This window comes from Camelina sativa, chromosome 5 (genome assembly GCF_030686135.1).
Source record: "Camelina sativa cultivar CO46 ecotype springtype chromosome 5, ASM3068613v1".
NCBI classification, from domain to species: Eukaryota; Viridiplantae; Streptophyta; class Magnoliopsida; order Brassicales; family Brassicaceae; genus Camelina; species Camelina sativa.
Window position 1 is genome coordinate 38273127 of NC_141884.1, and position 18230 is coordinate 38291356.

At 45.7% G+C, this 18230-nt stretch overlaps 5 protein-coding genes across 11 annotated transcripts; 1 reads left to right on the top strand and 4 right to left on the bottom strand.

Annotated features, from left to right (window-relative positions):
• Positions 1 to 81: 81 nt before the first annotated feature.
• LOC104788172 (uncharacterized) lies at positions 82 to 2542 on the bottom strand. Of its 2 annotated transcripts, XM_010513882.3 has the most exons (11): positions 2196 to 2542; positions 2017 to 2111; positions 1725 to 1782; positions 1450 to 1644; positions 1275 to 1351; positions 1115 to 1197; positions 987 to 1038; positions 837 to 905; positions 651 to 737; positions 481 to 542; positions 82 to 363 (listed from the first exon to the last, which is right to left on the bottom strand). In XM_010513882.3, the coding sequence occupies exons 1-11, from the start codon at positions 2317 to 2319 to the stop codon at positions 246 to 248; spliced, it is 1020 nt and encodes a 339-aa protein (XP_010512184.1). In that variant the 5' UTR covers positions 2320 to 2542; the 3' UTR covers positions 82 to 245. The 2 variants fall into 2 exon arrangements, with proteins under 2 accessions (XP_010512184.1, XP_087307467.1); XM_087451341.1 differs by having other exon boundaries at positions 837 to 1038; positions 2196 to 2419.
• Positions 2543 to 2591: 49 nt separating this feature from the next.
• Positions 2592 to 5231, bottom strand: LOC104788173 (uncharacterized). Of its 6 annotated transcripts, none has more exons than XM_087451345.1 (12): positions 5066 to 5231; positions 4792 to 4946; positions 4614 to 4708; positions 4343 to 4400; positions 4066 to 4260; positions 3860 to 3936; positions 3648 to 3730; positions 3519 to 3570; positions 3344 to 3412; positions 3162 to 3248; positions 3001 to 3062; positions 2592 to 2889 (listed from the first exon to the last, which is right to left on the bottom strand). In XM_087451345.1, the coding sequence occupies exons 2-12, from the start codon at positions 4913 to 4915 to the stop codon at positions 2769 to 2771; spliced, it is 1023 nt and encodes a 340-aa protein (XP_087307471.1). In that variant the 5' UTR covers positions 4916 to 4946; positions 5066 to 5231; the 3' UTR covers positions 2592 to 2768. The 6 variants fall into 6 exon arrangements, with proteins under 6 accessions (XP_087307471.1, XP_087307469.1, XP_087307468.1 ...); XM_087451343.1 differs by having other exon boundaries at positions 5032 to 5192; XM_087451342.1 differs by having other exon boundaries at positions 4051 to 4260; positions 5032 to 5178.
• Positions 5232 to 6580: 1349 nt separating this feature from the next.
• LOC109132952 (meiosis-specific protein ASY2-like) lies at positions 6581 to 9021 on the top strand. The gene is made up of 3 exons (XM_019245435.2): positions 6581 to 7412; positions 7492 to 8234; positions 8308 to 9021. The coding sequence occupies exons 1-3, from the start codon at positions 6581 to 6583 to the stop codon at positions 9019 to 9021; spliced, it is 2289 nt and encodes a 762-aa protein (XP_019100980.2).
• A 4097-nt stretch (positions 9022 to 13118) lies between these two features.
• LOC147944892 (uncharacterized) lies at positions 13119 to 13661 on the bottom strand. The gene has a single exon (XM_087512762.1). It carries the CDS (start codon positions 13659 to 13661, stop codon positions 13119 to 13121), a length of 543 nt encoding a protein of 180 aa, XP_087368888.1.
• A 1820-nt stretch (positions 13662 to 15481) lies between these two features.
• On the bottom strand, positions 15482 to 17230 carry LOC104789778 (uncharacterized). Its single transcript, XM_010515424.2, has one exon. The coding sequence runs from the start codon at positions 17228 to 17230 to the stop codon at positions 15482 to 15484; it is 1749 nt and encodes a 582-aa protein (XP_010513726.2).
• Positions 17231 to 18230: the final 1000 nt, after the last annotated feature.

Genomic DNA, 18230 nt, shown 5'->3' on the forward strand with positions numbered 1-18230 from the left:
TTTATAAGAGAAACAAACACCATTTGAAATATCATATTACAATTAGCAGTACTCAAACAGTCAAACTATATCTGCATCAAATATTTAAAGCCATATTTTGCTTTGCAATTACCAAATCTTGGGAGAGAAATATACAAACTTGTCAAAGTTTCTTCCCGGGAAAAATAATATTATATCTCAAAGCCAATGACATAAATACATAAAACCCTGAGGGCATTGATTAGCTATAGGTACAGAGTTAGGTTTCAGGTGGAAGCAACTATAAGGCTGCTGCGAAGTGACTCACCATCCTCCTCATCGAGAAACTTTCTCTGCTCACTTACCACTTCCCCACTTCTTTGTTTCTCTTCATCTTTCTCCTTCCTGAAAATATCAACAACGGGGTATAAACAATGGGTGAAGAATACTGCAGCTCTCCATGTATTGTATACCACGGGTACAGTGATATTGTACTTGAAGAAAGACTAAATAAGACTGTACATTGAGTATATGAGCAGTCCAATAGCTGTAGTAGCAAATGCCAACAAGTAGAGCCAATCAACCTGACGTTTAACATACATACAAAACCATTTTGATCTAATCAGCTGGTTTCTACAGACAGAAAATGTAAGAGTTTTCTTGATGTTTGATACAAAAAAAAATGAGCAGACCTTCTCGTGGTAACCAAAAGTGCGGATCAAAACAGCCCACATGTCTGATGTGAGCAACGAGAGGTTGTAAATTGTTGCACCATTGGTCTGAGATGATCATGTTCAAAAGATGGTTATATATATATTTAGAGACACTGTCATGGAAATCAGAGTGTTTGATCATATGGTTTCAGTTTTGTCTCATACCTGAATTAAGACTGCGACTAATGAATAAAGGAGAAATAACGCAAGAGCGACTCCAAGGTAAAGTAAAATCTGGAACCACACAAAAAGTACAAAAATGATTTTAAGAAAAGAAGTCCTTTGGTTCGCAAGTGTGGCAGCATGCATGCTTACCGTCTCAGTTGACCAGTGAATCTCTTTGAGCACACTACGTTCCAATATGCTTCTATGGCCAAGTCAAGGAATATACATATAGGTTTAAGAAACATAAAGAAGTATTGGTCTTGTTGTCTGAAGGATACATCTGTACCGCAGCAACAATTGTGCCAAAAATTCCAAAAAAGGCCAATACCTCAGTCATGTCTGTATTCTTCACAAGGAACTCCTACAAAAGAGAACCAAGGAGACTGGAATTCAAGTACACTAAAAAAAGGTACTTTTTCGAAAGTGAGACTTTGTTACCTCGCTGACATCACAGGCAGCAGACAAGGTTGTTCCGGCTAGAACAAGAAGATCTCCTTTAACAGGATTACTTCCACCTAAAAAGCCACCATATACATATGCTTGAATCAAGTTTCTTGGTGAGTTTGATTACTTGCAGGCTTGAAGCCATGGTTAATGAAAAAAGGACCATTACCAGCTCGATCCCCTGCATGGACGTCTGAGAAGACTACCATGAGAACACCAACAATACAGATAACCACACCACTGATCTTCATCAGTCTGTATTTTGTTTTCAGGAAAACCCAAGTCAAGACCAAAACGCAAGGGATCGCCCAGCAGTCCAGTAGCATGACACTTGTCAATGATGTGTACTGATAAGCCTTCACCACTGTAACGAAATTACATTGTCATGAAAACGCAGGATCAGAGACAAAAGAAAAGTTTTTTGTTTTTTGTTTTTTTTCTCACCGAGAAAGTTTACTTCCACATCAACGAAAGCAAGGAGAAAATAGTTATACCACTTCACCTACAACAATTTGTGCATTGAAGATGTTAGCAACACTTTCTAGTTAGAAAACATAATAAGAATACTCTGTTTTGGCACTCAATATAATTTATAACCTTCAAAATACAAACTCTCATTACATTTCCTATAAAATATACAAAACTCACACTAGAAAGATCAAAGATCAATAATTCCCCCAAGAGGAAGAAAAGCAACAGTGAAATCTTAAGTTTCCAAGAAGAATACATTACTGACTTTGATTGCGGGTCTTCGATACAGCATGATACCTCCATAGACGATTGCAAGTGAAAGATAACCCATGAACGACTGTGTTGTTGGAGCGTTTATCCCTATATATAAAAGTTTTCAAAAATGTTAATATACATATGAAATGTAGTATTAAAGAAAAGATGGGTTTCAAGAAAAAGGTGAACCTTGTCTGGTGACCTCAGACGCTGAAAACGCAAGAAATGTAAAGAGAAGAGAGATGATCTGTCCTAATCCAAGTTCAATCAGAGTCTTCTTCGTATTCATCTCATTGAAACTGAAACACACCATTACTGGTTTCTTCCTTCAATCCAAGTATCCAACAATCCCGTGAAACCAAACTTTAACTGCAGAGGAGAGAGAAAAGTCTTGGGGAGTCTTTAATTAGTTTTGTCGTCGTAATAAATGGATTTGTCGGCAACTACATGACGTTTAAGTGACCATTATAGAGTTCTGTGGAGGAGATGCACTGTTTGTAGAATAACCAGTGTATGTCACCATATATGACCAGAACATCTTACATTCTAGTAGTAAGTTAAATAAATAGCCTAGAAGTTGATACATTTGAAGTAACTCATATATCTTATTTTTGTGTTTACAATTAAATTAAGATCAAATAAAGCCTTCTTTTACAGTTACCAATTGTTATAAATGACTACTAACTTGTCTCTCCACCTACAAGTTTCTTTCTCTTTACAGCCAATGACATATACAACAACAACAAAACTCAGGCTTTGGGTTCAGGTAGGAGCACCTATAAGGCTGTCTCGAAGTGATTCACCATCCTCTGCATCCAACACCTTCTTCCTCTGCTCACTTGCCACTTCTCCATCTCTTTGTTCCTCCTGATCTTTCTCCTTCCTGAGCAATGTGAATATCAAGAAAAGGAAAACAAGGGGTGTGAAGAATACTGATGATCTCCGGAGTGCAGAACAGATATTGGAGTTGAAGAAAGATGAGAAAAGACTGTACGTTGAGTATATGATCAGTCCAATAGCTGTAGTAGCAAATGCCAAGTAATAGAGCCAGTCGACCTAGCATATATAGCCAACATGATCACATATACTGCTTTCTACTGACAGAAATGTAAGTGTGTCATATGATGTTTCGATCGATATACAAAGTGAGCTAACCTTCTCATGGTAAGCGAAAATGCGGATCAAAACCGCCCACATGTCTGATGTGAGCAACGAGAGGTTGAACATTGTTGCACCATTGGTCTGAGAAGATCATGTTCAAAAGATGGTTATATAATCAGAGACATTGGCATGGAAAAGAGAGTGTTTGATCATATGGTTTCAGTTTTGTATCATACCTGAATTAAGACTGCGACTAATGAATAATAGAGAAATAACGCAGGTGCGAGTCCAAGGTAAAGTAAAATCTGGAACCACAAAATGAAAAGTATAAAATGAGTTTTAGAAAAGAAGTCCTTTGGTTTGCAGAGACTGAAAGGGAAATGAATATCGCAAGTGTGGCAGCATGCTTACCGCCTCAGTTGGCCAGTGAGTCGCTTTAAGCACACCACGTTCCAATATGCTTCTATGGCCAAGTCAAGAAAAATATTCAAATAGGTTTATGAAACATAAAAAGTATTGGTCTTGCTGTTTGAAGGATACATCTGTACGGCACCTACAATTGCGCCAAAAATTCCCAAAAAGGCCAATAGCTCAATCATGTCTGCATTCTTCACAAGGAACTCCTATAAAAGAGAAACAAGGAGAGTAGAATTACAAATACACTAAATTTTGGTACTACATTTTGAAAGTATCGTTTTAGCGATATAATAACATAATTTCTTTTTTAAGTATGTGATTAGAGACTTTGTTACCTCACTGACATTACAGACAGCATACAAGGTTGCTCCAGCCAAAACAAGAAGATCTCCTTTAACAGGATTACTTCCACCTGAAAGCCACCATATATATATATATGCTTAAATCAAGTTTCTTGGGCCAATATGTGAGTGTTTACTTGCAGGCTTGAAGCCATGGTAAATGAGAAAAGGGAAAGAGATCTAACGATTTACACCATTACCAGCTCGATCCCCTGAATGGACGTCTGAGAATACTACCATGACAACACCAAGAAAACAGATGACAACGCCACTGATCTTCATCATTCTGTATTTTGTTTTCAGGAAAACCCGAGTCAATATCAAAACGCAAGGGATCGCCCAGCAATCCAGTAGCATGATACTCGTCATTGATGTGTTCTGAAATGCCTTCACCACTGTAACGAAAACGCAGGATCAGAGCTCAAACCAAAGAATGGGACAAAAGAAGAGTTTTTTTTTTTTTTGTTTTTTTCTCACCGAGAAAGTTTGCCTCCACATCAACGAAAGCAAGGAGTAAATAGTTATACCACTTCACCTACAACAATTTGTGCATTGAAGAACATTAGATTATAGTTTTGGCACTCAATACTGAAACCTTTCACACACAAACTCTCATTACATTTTGTTGCTTCCCTATAAAATATACAAAACTCACACTCCAAAGGTCATAAATTCACCTAAGAGAAAGAAGCAATAACTACAGAGTGAAATCTAAATCTTTCAGGAAGAGAAGATCATCAATACTGACTTTAATTGCGGGTCTTCGATACAGCATGATGCCTCCATAGACGATTGCAAGTGAAAGATAACCCATGAACGACTGTGTTGTTGGAGCATTAATACCTATAAAAGGTTTCAAATTTGTGTAAGCCTCTCTATATATGAAATGTATTAAAGAAAAGATGGGTTTCAGAAGAAGGTGAAACCTTTTCTGGCGATCTCAGACGCTGTAAACGCAATAAAAGTAGAGAGAAGGGAGATGATCTGTCCTAATCCAAGTCCAATCAAAGTCTTCTTCGTCTTCATTTTATTGAAATTGAAACACACCATTACTGATTTCTTCCTTCAACCCCACAATTATCTGCAGAGGAGAGAGAAAAGTCATGGGGAGTCTTTAATTTTTATATATATATTCTACATCAAGCATGGAGTTTTCTCGTCGTAACCAATCATTGAGTTTACAACGCATAATTGCATTACGATGGATCTGTCGGCAAATACATGACGTTTGTATACAAATACAACGATGAGTTTTCAAGTGACCATGATAGAGCTCCGCGGAGATGCACTGTTTGTAGATAACCAGTGTATGTGACCATATGACCATAATAGAACATCTTACCCCATTTTTACTCGAGAAACGGATGAAAATTTCTCAGAAAATTAAAAAAAAAGAAATTATTATATATATTCATTTTTAATAGGTGTACCAATAAGTAAGTGACACATCTCTATTTAATTCTGAGAAACGGTTCCCCCAGTCCTCCAGCAAGGATCGATTACTCCTGATTTCTCTTCTCTCTCTTCTTTTTATTATTTTTTTATTTAAAGTAATTTCATGAGTAACCCTTAGTAATCATGCCCTTAGTAGTAAGTTAAATAAATAGCCTAGACGTTTATACATTTAAAGTAACTCCTATATCTTATTTTGTGTTTTCAATTAAATTAAGATCAATTCAAACCTTCTTTACAGTTACCAATTGGTATATATTACTAATTTGTCTCTCCACCTACAAGTTTCTTTCTCTTTACAGCCAATAACATAGACAAATAACAACAAAACTCAAGATTTGGGTTCAGGTGAGAGCACCTATAAGGCTGTGTCGAAGTGATTCACAATCCTCTGCATCCAACACCTTCTTCTTCATCTTCTGACTTACCACTTCTCCATCTCTTTTGTAGAAACTAGGTTTCCACAATGAATTTGTTTAAGGAGGAAAACAAATTCAATAGGGTTATCTCTCTAGAAAATAGATCTGAACCTTGAAATTAAGAGTAAAAAGAAGAACTCGAAAGGATTAGGGTTTATTGCAAAGAACGAAAAGAGTACTCAATTATTGTATTGGATTCTGGATGACCTACAATGGAGAAGTCTCCCCTTATTTATACATATTCGTAGATCTCTAAATATATTAACTTTCCTTAACGGACGAAGTGATATATGGAAAACTGCCTCATTCCATGAGTCGGCCGCCGCGTCGAAGTGGATGTCGGTTCTTTCTTCTCCAAGATTATACTTCGTCCGAATTAACTCCTAATGACCTAATTGATCCCCTAACCGGATTCCCGGTTAAACAATCAATTAATACTTCTGGTTTAGTTCGGTATGTCAGGGGTCCTGAATCCCGCACCAATAATTAGTCCCCCCCCGTTCCGAATATTCGAAATTTAATTCGAATATTTTGAACTATGGAAAGAGAATATCCGATCTAACCCATAAAGACTTAATTGATTTTACTCAGATCTCCGAATCATCTCGCCGCGTACTGTCCGGATGACACGTGTCGTTCCCGTCACATCCGCTAGCTCAGAATTCGAAGAGTCGCGTAGGTCATCATTACTTTTCGTAGGGTTGCCGCCCACTCAACTCTATAAATACGCCTCTTCTTTCGTCATTTCTCATTTTCCGCCAACAACGACAGGTAATTTGCTCCGATCTCTCTCCTATTTATTTCCTTTGTTCCACTTTCCTTCCGCACTCTCTGAACTCAGGACATGGTGAGTACTTCGGAACCCGCCTCTTTGCCAGAAATCGAAAGCGAACAACTAATTCATCGTACTTCCAAACGAAGAACTCTCAACCCTGAATGCTCTGCGCAGATCGGGGAATCAAGTAGATCGGCCTCCGAAGTCCCACCACTCCTGGTTCGCTGTTCAACAGGAGTTTCAAATTTGTCGTCGTCAGTTCGTCGCGAAGAGGAAAGTACCGAACTGACTCCGGATATACTTGCACAAGAAGAAGACCGGTTCGTTCCCCTGGGATTCTCGATCGAAGATATCGATCCGTTGTACGACCACGCAGGACGAATTGGAGGCGAAAAAAGTTTGAGTTCGACCAAGTCCGTGAATGACATGCTGAACTCGTGTGGCTTATTCAACAACAACGTTACAATTTTGATTCCGCGAGAAGACCAACGTCCCTGGAATCCCCCGGAAGGGTATATATGCTTGTACGAGGGTTATTTTGACGAGTGTCGCCTCCTGTTCCCAATCCCGGAATTAATATTACTCTACGCCCAAAGACGGAGGATAGCGATCTGCCAGTTCGTTCCCGGAGCCATTTGTAACTTTATGGCCGCCCTTACCATAGCAGCCGAAGTCGGAGTCAACATTGGAGTTCAATGCTTCGAACAACTATCCAGCTTTAAGTCGTCGAAGAGTTCGAACCGCTGGGAAGTGAATATGAGGCCAGCCCATAACTTCCTCCCCGGCAAAAAAGTAAACAAATTCAAGAAGTACGTGGACCACTACTTCTATGTCCGGGTTGACCAGTACTCGCTTGCCAATCCGTTGGGTTTTCAGCGGAGAGTGTGGAACGAAAATCCTGGTAGATTTATTTTTCTAGTATACTTTAATTGACTTCGGCATCTCTGACCATTTTTAACTGTTTCTTGTCCTGCTCCCAGATCGTCCGTTTTGCGCAACGCGCCTAGCTCCAAACTTTCTCCTTGTCAGAGACGCTTTGCTAACCGGGCGCGATCGTCAGTGGGAGCTTATTACTCGTATTCGTGTCGAAACAGCAATGGGCAAGGCTAGGACAAATTTCCCAAGTTTCGCCAGTTCGCTAGGACGATCTACTGGATGCAACATCATGGAAGCCAAAGATCTCCAGGTTGTTCGCCGAGACACTCAAGCTGCCATTGAAGCCGAGATCGGTCCATCCCAGGGGCTAACCGAAGTTGATCCTACCCCAGACCAGACCGTCGCCGACCCTATTCGGGCACCCGGAGAAGAGATCGAGCCATCCAGCGTTGCAGAGGGAGAAAACCTTCCGTTGGCTGTAGAAAACGCCGATCTTCCGAACGAAGAACAAGATGTTCCTCAACTTGAAGCTGGATCTGAAAGGAGGAAGAAGAAGAAGAAGCAATCCGGAGATAACCCAGCCACTGAGCCGCGACCGGGAGTGAACCGCAAGTGCTCAGCCGAAGAAGCCGGACTAGAATCAGCAGATCGGTTCTGTCTGGAACGGAGGAATGACAAAACTGATCGCTTCTCCTATCACTACTTTAGCGACTACCCTCTGGTGACCAATCGTGAGGCTTCAGGCGAGCTCTTCCGGACCTTGAAGGTCTCCAATCGAATCCTCCCATCGGCGGATGATCTGGAATTCAAACAGGCGTACCTTGATGTCGCCGAATCCCACCTAAGAGTATGCCTTCTTTTAAACTGTAAGTGCTTAAAATTTTAGCGGGTGAACTGACATATGCTTCTTGAACTGACAGACTGCGGCCAAGATGAACATGCTAACTCAGTTATACGATAGGCGTGCCAAGTCCAGCAAAAAGTCGGGATTGGAGCTAGAAAAAATGAAGGAATGCGCCGAGCAGATCCGAGCTGCCAGTGACGCTAAGGATGCAAGGATCAAGGAACTCGAGGCGCTTGTTGCCGAAAAAGACGGCATTATTGCCAACGTCGAACTGAGGGTTGGTGAACTGAACTCCCGAGCGCTTACTCTTGAAGAAGAGAAAGCCGAACTGCAGGAATCATGCGATGGGTTGAGGGCTCAGCTTGCGTTCGAAGTTAAGAGACTTCGGACGGATCGATGGGAGAAGGTGGAACGAACAACGAAGAAAGCGCAGTCTCGACTGGATAAGGTCAAGGCCTATCTAGTTGAACAGGTGAAGGTTCGCCCCTTGGAAGATCTGCTGAACCAAGCCACCGGAGTACAGGAAGCTGTACGATATCTGATCGAAAACGGGGCCGTCATTCCTGAAGAGCGGATCAAGGAGATCAACGAGAGAAAGGCCGAAGCTGAGGAGACGGTCAAGGCGGTCGATGTACTTGAACTGAATGATGATGACCTTGCCATGTTCCCGGACCAGCTCGGTTTTGGGTTTCCCCCCCCAGAGAGGTCGGCTCCGGAGTCCGTTGAACATCCATTCGGCTCGAACGCCGGGAGTTTTCAAGCAGATCTGTCCGGTGCTGTGGACGTGTAAAATTTGTTTTGCTTTTTGTTTTAGACTTCATGAAGTATGGGCTTGGATATCCTTGTAAAACATTGCCGATGTGTTGGGCCCATTTCCTTTTTTGTTTTTTGGAACTTATTAGCCGGAATGTTTCCTTTTCAGTGGAAAAGAAAATTGACAATTTGGAAAAAGGTTGCATTCTTGCCAATTTGCATGGAAAGTTGCCAATTTCGGAGAGAATTTTGCCTTCCGATACTTGTATAAATGTACTCAATGCTGCTCACGGATTAAACATCCAAGAAAACTTCTTAATCAAAGATAATGTCAAACTCGATTAGCAGCATAGAATCCCCGTTGGTTGGTAATGACGTGCCGACGTTGTCGAATGCCGAAGCTATCGAAAGAGGGATGGCGTACTTCCCGAATATCCGAGCTCCCTGGATGTTGATGTTCCGCGTTAAACCGGAAGAAAGGCGCGAACTGGTCGAGTTTCTTCACGAAGTGGAAGATCGCCACGCGGAATATTCTAGTCGTATTGCCGCATCAGAACAAGTACAACGAGATCTGCTGCTCAAACTTGATATGTTGGAATCTCACCCAAAGGATTGGATCAAGAACGGGTTTGACAAGATAGCCGATTTGCCGCCATGTCTTGTTGCGTACTGCAATGAATGCCGAAGTGAATCAGATCGGATGCAGATACACATGGATCCTGCCTTAATTGGCGATTTCATTCCAGGCAATGTTAAGCCGTTCTACATTAACCGGCGCGCAACAGATGCCGAGCTTGCCGAGGCTGACGCCTTTTTCCGTCAGGTAACCGTTAACCTCTTTTCCTTTTTGCTTTTCTTGTAAGCGATCGAAACTTGCCTCCTTCGTACTAACCCGTTATTGATCTTGCGTATGCAGATTGAGGGTACGCACCAAGAATTGACTCAAGATCTTCAGTATTTTCATATGAAGAGGGGCAGAATCGATAGGTGATTGAGGACTCTAGAATCTGAGATTGCCCTACTCAAGGCGAAAAGGAAAAGGACTGGGTTGCAACAGCTATGGCCAATGCCGAAACGACTCAAGACGAGCATTCGTGAGATTGCTGCGAATGGCGAACCAGTTCGAAATTAGGATATTTTATTTTATTATTTTATAAAACCTAGCTGCAATGTAATGGGCGAAGTTGAATTTCGCTTAGAATAAAATTTCCATAATAATAAAAGATTTGCGTTGCTGCTTTATTTGAAAAATGTGTCAGAGGCGAGACGTCTCCCGGCTTACAACAGACAATTTCTATTGATTGATGGTTACAACTTTCAAATCGACTCGAGCATCAAAAGTTGGCGATGAAGTGTTAACAAAGTGTGTTTAATCGGAGAGCGAGATACTGGGCTCGGCTTATCTCCTTTGTTTTAGTTCGGATGCCGGACTGCGAAAATATTCTCTGGGTTCGGCTAACTGTTCCGTCCGAACTAAAGTTTGGGTGCGAAATAAATACTCTGGGTTCGGCTTACCCCAAAAATAAAAAGCGGGTGCGGAAAAAATACTCTGGGTCCGGCTTATCCCTACATAGGAAAGTCAGGCGCGACTCTGGGTTCGGCTTATCCTGAAAATAATGGGTCTTTATCTTAGCTGATCACCTGGCCAGGGTGTCAACGAAGTGAATTTAGTGTGGACTAATACTTTTTTTAGATCGGGCTGAGATATATATATATATATATATATATATATATATTTTTTTAAAGGAAAACTTCCCTTTCCATCTCGCATTAAATGCGCTGCGCAGTCTTTGAGAGTTATTCTCGGGACCTCGCGAAAATCTCGCTGCACGCTGATTGGTGGGTTCAGCGGCGGTTGCTTTCTTAATCCTGTATAAATAAGATTGAGAATCTGAGAAGATCATTCTAAAAACCACAACTTCCCTAAATATTGAGTAAAAAGATGGTGACTACTCGATCTGCTTGGCTGAGACGAGCCCGGGAAAGGTTGGCCACTTCGTCGAGCGGTTCCAATCGAGCCGAATCGTCAGATAACCCCTCCGCCCAAGAGGGCGTAGAGACTTTCCGAGTCTGCGCACCTCCCCCACATGTCGATATGGCGGGTGTGGAAGGGAGCTCCGTGTGTCAAGAACTCCGAAGGTATCGAGCTCGCCGCTATAGGCTGGGGGCTCACCTTATGGCGAGGCGCCGCAGATTGACCGAAGTCTGTCGGCTTTATCGTTTAGACGGGACTATTCGGGTCCTGAACGAGATCATCGCCGAGGGCTTCTACTTGGAGAAGTGGCGCATGACCGGGCTGCTTGCCGCGCGTGCGGCGTGCCAAGAGCTGGTGGCGAACATGGAGGTGCCTATTCTTTTGGAAGCCGACTGTCAGCCTCTCGAAGATACCGCGCACCTGCTTACCGTGGACATCTGGGCCTACTGGGCTTCTCTAGAAAGGTTAAGGAGGTACGCCAATTTTCTGGAGTCGGCAGGCCCGATTTTCCGTGAGAGGCACTTGGTTGAAGGCCCGTGTTCCTTTTTGCAGGACCTGGTGTCAAAAGGTGTCGAAGTGCCGAGGGAAAGACTGGAGATCTTGAGGCAATCTCGTCAGTTCTGGCGAACCGAACTGGATAAGGTAACGGTGGAGGAACCGCTGGCGGACGATCTGTCGGGTCCGCGGCCTCCACTTCGTCTGCAGGACCAGCCCAGACGGTGATGGTGGAACTCCGACCGTTCCAAACTCCGAATTCGGACGATCTTTTTCTTTTCTTATCTAGGATCCTGAGTCGTAGGAGGGATTTTCTCCCTTTGCGTCTCTTTTCTCTTTCTTTCTCTTTTTTTTTTATTAGTATTAACATCCAAAGCATGTAATAGGGATTAACTTAGTTATCGAATCCTTATTTTGATTGGAATTATCAAAACTGCCATAAGGAATGCAAGTGAATGTTGGATATTTTTGAAACTTTTGCACATCGGCTTGTCGCCGAATAAGATAAAGTTTTTAAACCACTCAAAAACTTTATTAATGTATTAGCTGCATTCGCTTAGTCTTTAAAAGATAAGGAATTGCCTACGTACCCCGAAGTGGGGATCAAGCCAACCGTAGTTCGTTTTACAAATGAAAAATAAATGGAGTTCGGATTCCCGAAAACTCCTAGACAGAGTCGTAACAACAGCTTAGCTGTAGTAGCGTTTCAAGTAGGCCGCGTTCCACGAGTTTTTGATTCGTTCCCCGGCCATAGTTAAGAGTTCGTAAACACCCGGACGAACTGCTCTAGATACGAGGTATGGACCTTCCCATCGAGCGCCGAGTTTGCCGGCGTTCACTTCTTTGGTGTTCTCGAAAACTTCCCGAAGAACCAGATCACCTTCGTTGAAACGCCGCTGACGAACAGTCTTATTGTAGTATCGAGCCGCTGCGTCTTGGTAGTGTTGCATCCGAACTAGAGCTTTGTCGCGCAATTCTTTGGCAAGATCATTGTGGTCGATCAGCATCTCATCGTTAAGTTTGGGATTATCGACCATCATAGTGCGACAAAGTGTCGGGACTCCTGCTTCAGCCGGGGCAAGTGCTTCGAGACCATATGCGAAGGAGAAAGGGGACTGTCCCGTGCTTCGCCGCGGGGTTGTGCGGTATGACCAAAGCACGCCATCCAGGTGATCTGCCCACGCTCCTTTCCTTCGACCGAGTCGTTTCTTGAGCCCGTCGACGATCGACTTGTTCGTGGCTTCGGCTTGACCATTGCCTTGCGGGTATCGAGGAGTCGAAGTGCTGAGACGGATTTGCCATTTTGTCAGGAAGCGTTTGGTGATCATCGAAGTGAATTGGGTACCGTTGTCGGTGACAATCTCATATGGGAGTCCGTGGCGACATATGATGGTCTTCCATATGAAATTGGTCACGTCTAAGGATTGGATCCTTGTGAAAGATTCTGCCTCCACCCACTTGGTGAAGTAATCGGTCAGCACCAGGACATACTTCTTGGATTTGGAGGCCGGCAGAGGTCCTATGGCATCCATGGCCCAGCGCATAAAGGGATACAAAGCAGTGACGGTGTTTAATAGTTCGGGCGAGACGTGCCGCATGGGCCCATGGCGCTGACAAGCTTCGCATTTGGCCGCGAAAGTTTCACAATCGGCCATCATGGTGGGCTAATAGTGTCTGTCCTTTTTGATTTTGAGAGCAAGTGCACGTCCGCCAGAATGGTTGCCACCCTCGCCTTCGTGCACTTCCATCATGATGCGTTCGGCTTCGTCCCGAGTAACGCAGGTAAGGAAAACTCCCGAAGCACTCCGGCGAAACAGTTCCCCGTCCAACAGGATGTACCTGGCACTTCGAGCCTTCAGTCGCCGAGCTGCCCATCGGTCTGCCGGGACGGTGCCATCGGAGATGTAAAGTTTGATCTCAGTCTGCCAATCTTCGGGAGGCTCGACGACATCCGTCATATCTTCTATCGGCTCGTCGACTTCCATCGGGATTGGGTCATCGTTGATGAGGGCGATCTGGCTGTCCGGATTAATGCTGGGAGCCTCGATGCATTCGATGGGAATGGTACGCCGTAACTCAGGGTCGGAACGGTTCGCCAGAGCTGCGAGAGCGTCAGCTGATGCGTTCTCGTTCCGTGGGACCTTCGTCAGAGAGAAAGACGTAAATTCGCCGGATAATGTGCGGACCAACTGTCGATATGCTCCCATTCGCTTGTTTTTGGCGTCGAATTCGCCGCTGAACTGGCTGACTACGAGTTGGGAATCACAGAAGACCTGCAAGTGTTTGACCCCAAGTCCCTGGCTAGCCGGAGTCCTGCGAGAACGGCCTCGTACTCGGTTTTGTTGTTCGACGCCTTGAAATTGAGCTTTAACGCCTGCTCGAGGATTTCTCCGGTGGGGGAACGAAGTATAAGTCCGACCCTGGATCCCTGATTTGTTGACGAACCGTCGACGAACATTGTCCATTGCTCCACCGCGGGAGTGGGATCGTCAAGCTCGGGTGACAGTTCGGTGATGAAGTCAGCCAGAACTTGTGACTTCAGACTTGGGCAAGAACGGTATTCGATGTCGTACTCGCTGAGTTCGACTACCCATTTTGCCATGCGCCCGGATTGAAGGGGGCTATGAAGGATGGTTCGGAGCGGTTGATCGGTAAACACGACGATAGAGTGTGATTGAAAATAGGGTCGCAGTTTCCATGCTGCGACGATCACTGCAAGAGCCAGTTTCTCCAGCGTGGGGTATCGCGACTCCGCGTCGTTTAGTGCTTTCCTTGTGTAGAAAATGAGCTTCTGGTCTCCGCGATCGTCTCGGACTAGCACCCCGCTAACTGCCGAACTGGAAACCGAGAGATAGAGATATAGTGTTTCGCCGTCCTCTGGTTTGACCAAAACTGGGTGGCAGGTCAGATATTCCTTCAACTGGCGAAAGGCGATATCGCATTCCTCGTCCCAATGGAAGTCCTTATTCCCGCGAAGAAGTTGGTAAAAGGGGAGGCACTTGTCCGTTGAACGGGCGATAAAACGGTTCAGAGCAGCGATCCGGCCGGTCAAGCGCTGTACTTCTCGTTTGTTGGTCGGTGACGGGAGTCCTAGTATGGCTTCGATCTGCTTAGGATTTGCCTCTATTCCCCGTTCAGTGACGATGTACCCCAAGAATTCCCCCGAAGTTACTCCGAATGTACACTTCGTCGGGTTTAGTTTCATCTGGAATTGATCCAAGATGTCTAAACATTCTGCCAGGTGTTGGACGTGCTGTTCCGCGACCAGAGATTTGACCAGCATGTCGTCTATATAGACCTCCATGGTTTTGTCGAGCAGATCAGCGAACATCATGTTTACCAAGCGCTGGTAGGTTGCACCGGCGTTTTTTAGTCCGAACGGCATCATTTTGTAGCAATAGGTCCCCCTATCTGTGATGAATGCCGTTTTCTCGCGGTCCGCTGAGCTCATGGCGATCTGGTTGTAGCCTGAGAAAGCATCCATAAATGAAAGCAACTCGTTTCCAGCCGTGGCTTCGACGAGACGATCTATGTGCGGCAGAGGAAAGCTGTCCTTAGGGCAAGCTTTGTTGAGATCGGTGAAGTCCACGCAAACTCTCCACTTGCCGTTTTTCTTTTTGACCACCACCGGGTTAGCCAGCCAATCAGGATACTGGACTTCCATGATTTGATCCGCCTTGAGTAGTCGTTCCATTTCGTCTTGGACCGCTTTGGCTCGATCCGGGCCTAGGCGCCTGCGCTTCTGTCTAATCGGCTTGAACGTGGGGTCGATATTGAGCTTGTGGCACATGACTTCGGGGCTTATCCCCACCATATCCTTTGTTGACCAGGCGAATGTGGAAGCCTGAGATTGCAGGAAAGCGATCAGCTTAGCCTTTATGCTTTCATCGAGTTCAGCCCCGATACCGACAGTTCGCGAGGGGTCGGAAGGGTCAATATTCGCCTGTAGGATCCGACACTCCGGAGACTTGAGGCGATCTCGCTCCGGCTTTCGGAGACCGGTGAGATGGTCCCCGCTCTGTAATTGCTATGCGGCCTCCGTCTTCCTCTGCTTCTTTTCGATAACAGAGCAGGCTCGGGCCACCCTCTGGTCGCCGTAAAGTGTGCAGATTCCTGTAGGAGTTGGGAATTTGAGGCAGAGGTGATAGGTCGACGGTACGGCCTGCATCGCATATATCCACGGTACCCCAAAAATAGCGTTGTAGATTGGTGGTGCATCAACGACTGCGAATTTAGTCTTCCGGGTTACTCCGCCAGCTCGTACTTGTAGTTTTACGTCTCCCATCGACATCTTGGCGACCCCATCGTAGCCCGTCAGCGTTCGAGTTTCGGGTTTTAGTTGGTCTGGTGTGACGCCCATTTTTTCTAGCGTTTGCCAGCAGAGTACATTGACGGTGCTCCCAGTGTCAATCAGGACTCGCTCGACGTCGAAGTCGCCCATCGAGACTTCGATAACCAAAGGGTCTGAAAGGGGGTGTTGGATCCCTTTGGCATCCTCCAAAGTGAATGATATCGGGTCCGAACAGAGTGAAGGCTCGCTCGGAGCAGTTTGAAGGACGCAAACTTGTCGTGCCCTCTTTTTTAGTGCGCGAACGGAGTCTGCGCAGTCCTCTGGTGGACCAAGTATCGTGGTTATTCGTCCACGGGGAGGAGAATTGACCTGCTCCGGGTTTTGTCCCCTCTGTCGTTTGGGAGGGCCAGGCAGTTCGTCTGCTTGGGGCGCCTCCTCCTGATGATTGGCGGGTGCTTGGTTGACCAGCTGTTGGGCTGCGTTGGGTGGTCCATCATAACCCCGTCCGCCGCCTGCACCATGGCCTCGGTTAGATCGTCCTCCGCGCCATCCCCCTCGGCGACCTCTGCCTCCACGAGCGCTTTTTGGCTGATAAGTAGCTTCAACTTCTCCGGAGAGATACTTCACGTACAGGTAGTTTTTCAGGTGGACGCACTCTTGTGTGGAGTGACCGGGGTATGTGTGAAAATCACAGTAGAGTTCCTTCGGATCGGATGGCTGCTTCTCTTGATCGTCCACCTCGGAGACTGCGTGGATGACCCCCTTTTTGCGATCTTGAGGTTCATGGTGCTTGCGGGGCTCGTGGTGTTCGACCCGGTTTTTAACCTTAGGGGGATGCGATGGTTGTTCGTCCTGGGTTTTTGCGGCTATTCGGGCTTCCTCCTCCTCGTCCAGTGCGAATCTGGAGGCTCGATGCAGCGCGTCATCGAGGTCCTTGGGTTCCCGGATGTTGAGGTCCTTTCGTAATGGTGATCCAGGGATCAGGCCCTTTCTGAAGGCTGCCATTGCCGCATCCTCCGGGACGTTGACCTTTGTCAGCTTTTCCTTGAACCTGTTCAAGTAGTTGGCGATGGGTTCTCCCCGTTCCTGGGCCATCTCCCATAGATCTGAACTCGTCACGCCTTGTTCGATGAGGATTCGATAGTTCTTGAGGAAGGCCTTAGATAAGTCATCGAAGTTGTCAATCGAGTTCGGCTCGAGCCTTGTGAACCATACCAAGGCAGGGCCGGAAAGGCTATCTACGAATAGCTGACAGCAACCGGCATCTCTCTGTTCGTCGGTGAATCGTGCCTTTGACATGGTTGCCATGAAGGATGTCATGAACTGGACCGGATCTTTGTCTCCTTGGTAGATCGGAAGCTTCAGCTTGACGTTTGGTATGGCAGCCCGTGCTACCCGTTGAGTGAATGGTGACTGCCGAGTTACTTCGACGATCCTATCGATCTCGGGGGCCGTGCTGATAGCTCGATGGAGGAGCGTGTTCATGCCGCTAATCTGTGACTTGATTTCTTCGAGTTCGAAGCAAGGTCCAGAGTTTGCAAGGCGGGTGACCGGGGCTGTCGAGCTCTCGTGTATCCATCAATTCAGATTCGTCGGTCGAATGCTCGACGTTGTTTGAGGGGGAGGATTCCTCTGCTCGAATTGTGCGTCCGAAAAGTCGAGACGACGAGTGAGGCCGCCCAAGTTGAGTGCTGGCGATTGTCCGGCAGAGATTTGTGATGGGGTTGTTTGGGTTACAACGGCGTCAACTCTGCGGTTGGTGTCGGAGATCATCTGGTAGATCTCTTTCGTCATGGTGCCGAACAAGATTCTGAAGTCCTCCATGGAAACGACCTGCGGATTCTGGACCGCTGGCGTGGTATGAACGGGGAGGTTCCCGTTCTGTGCGCCGATTTGCTGCTCTGTTGTGCGAGCATCCGCCTCGTTATGGGTTTGTTCATTAGAAGGCTCCGTGTCGAGGTTGACTAGCTCTTCGGGAGTTCGTCCTGCACCCTGGCTGGTTTCCCCTTCGGATCTGACCCCGACTGGGAGTTCGGTGGAGGTTCCGGCCAGGTTTGCCGTTGTGTTCACGCGATGACGGGAGTACACGGTAGTGACAGGCCTAGTCGATGCGCCACCTAGTGTCGCGATGTCATCTTGAGAAGGCATGATGCCCGTGAGATCGGGCGTGCGGTTTGTTTCGGGGACTTCGTTCACGACGGAAGACATTATTGCAAGGCTTTTTAAGGAGAGTTTCCTAGAGAGTAACTTTTCTAGAGACGATTTGCGTCCCCACAGACGGCGCCAATTGTAGAAACTAGGTTTCCACAATGAATTTGTTTAAGGAGGGAAACAAATTCAATAGGGTTATCTCTCTAGAAAATAGATCTGAACCTTGAAATTAAGAGTAAAAAGAAGAACTCGAAAGGATTAGGGTTTATTGCAAAGAACGAAAAGAGTACTCAATTATTGTATTGGATTCTGGATGATCTACAATGGAGAAGTC

What these genes read in the sequence shown, in the direction of transcription:
- LOC104788173 (XM_087451342.1), bottom strand. Translation starts at nt 4,915, where the DNA reads ATGGTGTGTTTCAATTTCAATAAAATGAAGACGAAGAAGACTTTGATT. An exon ending in CTGTCTGTAATGTCAGTGAG is followed by an intron (nt 3,731 to 3,859) that starts GTAACAAAGTCT and finishes TCTCTTTTATAG; the next exon opens with GAGTTCCTTGTGAAGAATGC. An exon ending in ATTGTAGGTGCCGTACAGAT is followed by an intron (nt 3,571 to 3,647) that starts GTATCCTTCAAA and finishes ACTTGGCCATAG; the next exon opens with AAGCATATTGGAACGTGGTG.
- LOC104788172 (XM_087451341.1), bottom strand. Translation starts at nt 2,319, where the DNA reads ATGGTGTGTTTCAGTTTCAATGAGATGAATACGAAGAAGACTCTGATT. An exon ending in GTCTGAGGTCACCAGACAAG is followed by an intron (nt 2,112 to 2,195) that starts GTTCACCTTTTT and finishes TTTTATATATAG; the next exon opens with GGATAAACGCTCCAACAACA. An exon ending in CCATGCAGGGGATCGAGCTG is followed by an intron (nt 1,352 to 1,449) that starts GTAATGGTCCTT and finishes GTGGCTTTTTAG; the next exon opens with GTGGAAGTAATCCTGTTAAA.
- LOC147944892 (XM_087512762.1), bottom strand. Translation starts at nt 13,661, where the DNA reads ATGGGAGCATATCGACAGTTGGTCCGCACATTATCCGGCGAATTTACG.
- LOC109132952 (XM_019245435.2), top strand. Translation starts at nt 6,581, where the DNA reads ATGGTGAGTACTTCGGAACCCGCCTCTTTGCCAGAAATCGAAAGCGAA. An exon ending in AGTGTGGAACGAAAATCCTG is followed by an intron (nt 7,413 to 7,491) that starts GTAGATTTATTT and finishes TCCTGCTCCCAG; the next exon opens with ATCGTCCGTTTTGCGCAACG. An exon ending in TCGCCGAATCCCACCTAAGA is followed by an intron (nt 8,235 to 8,307) that starts GTATGCCTTCTT and finishes TTGAACTGACAG; the next exon opens with ACTGCGGCCAAGATGAACAT.
- LOC104789778 (XM_010515424.2), bottom strand. Translation starts at nt 17,230, where the DNA reads ATGAACACGCTCCTCCATCGAGCTATCAGCACGGCCCCCGAGATCGAT.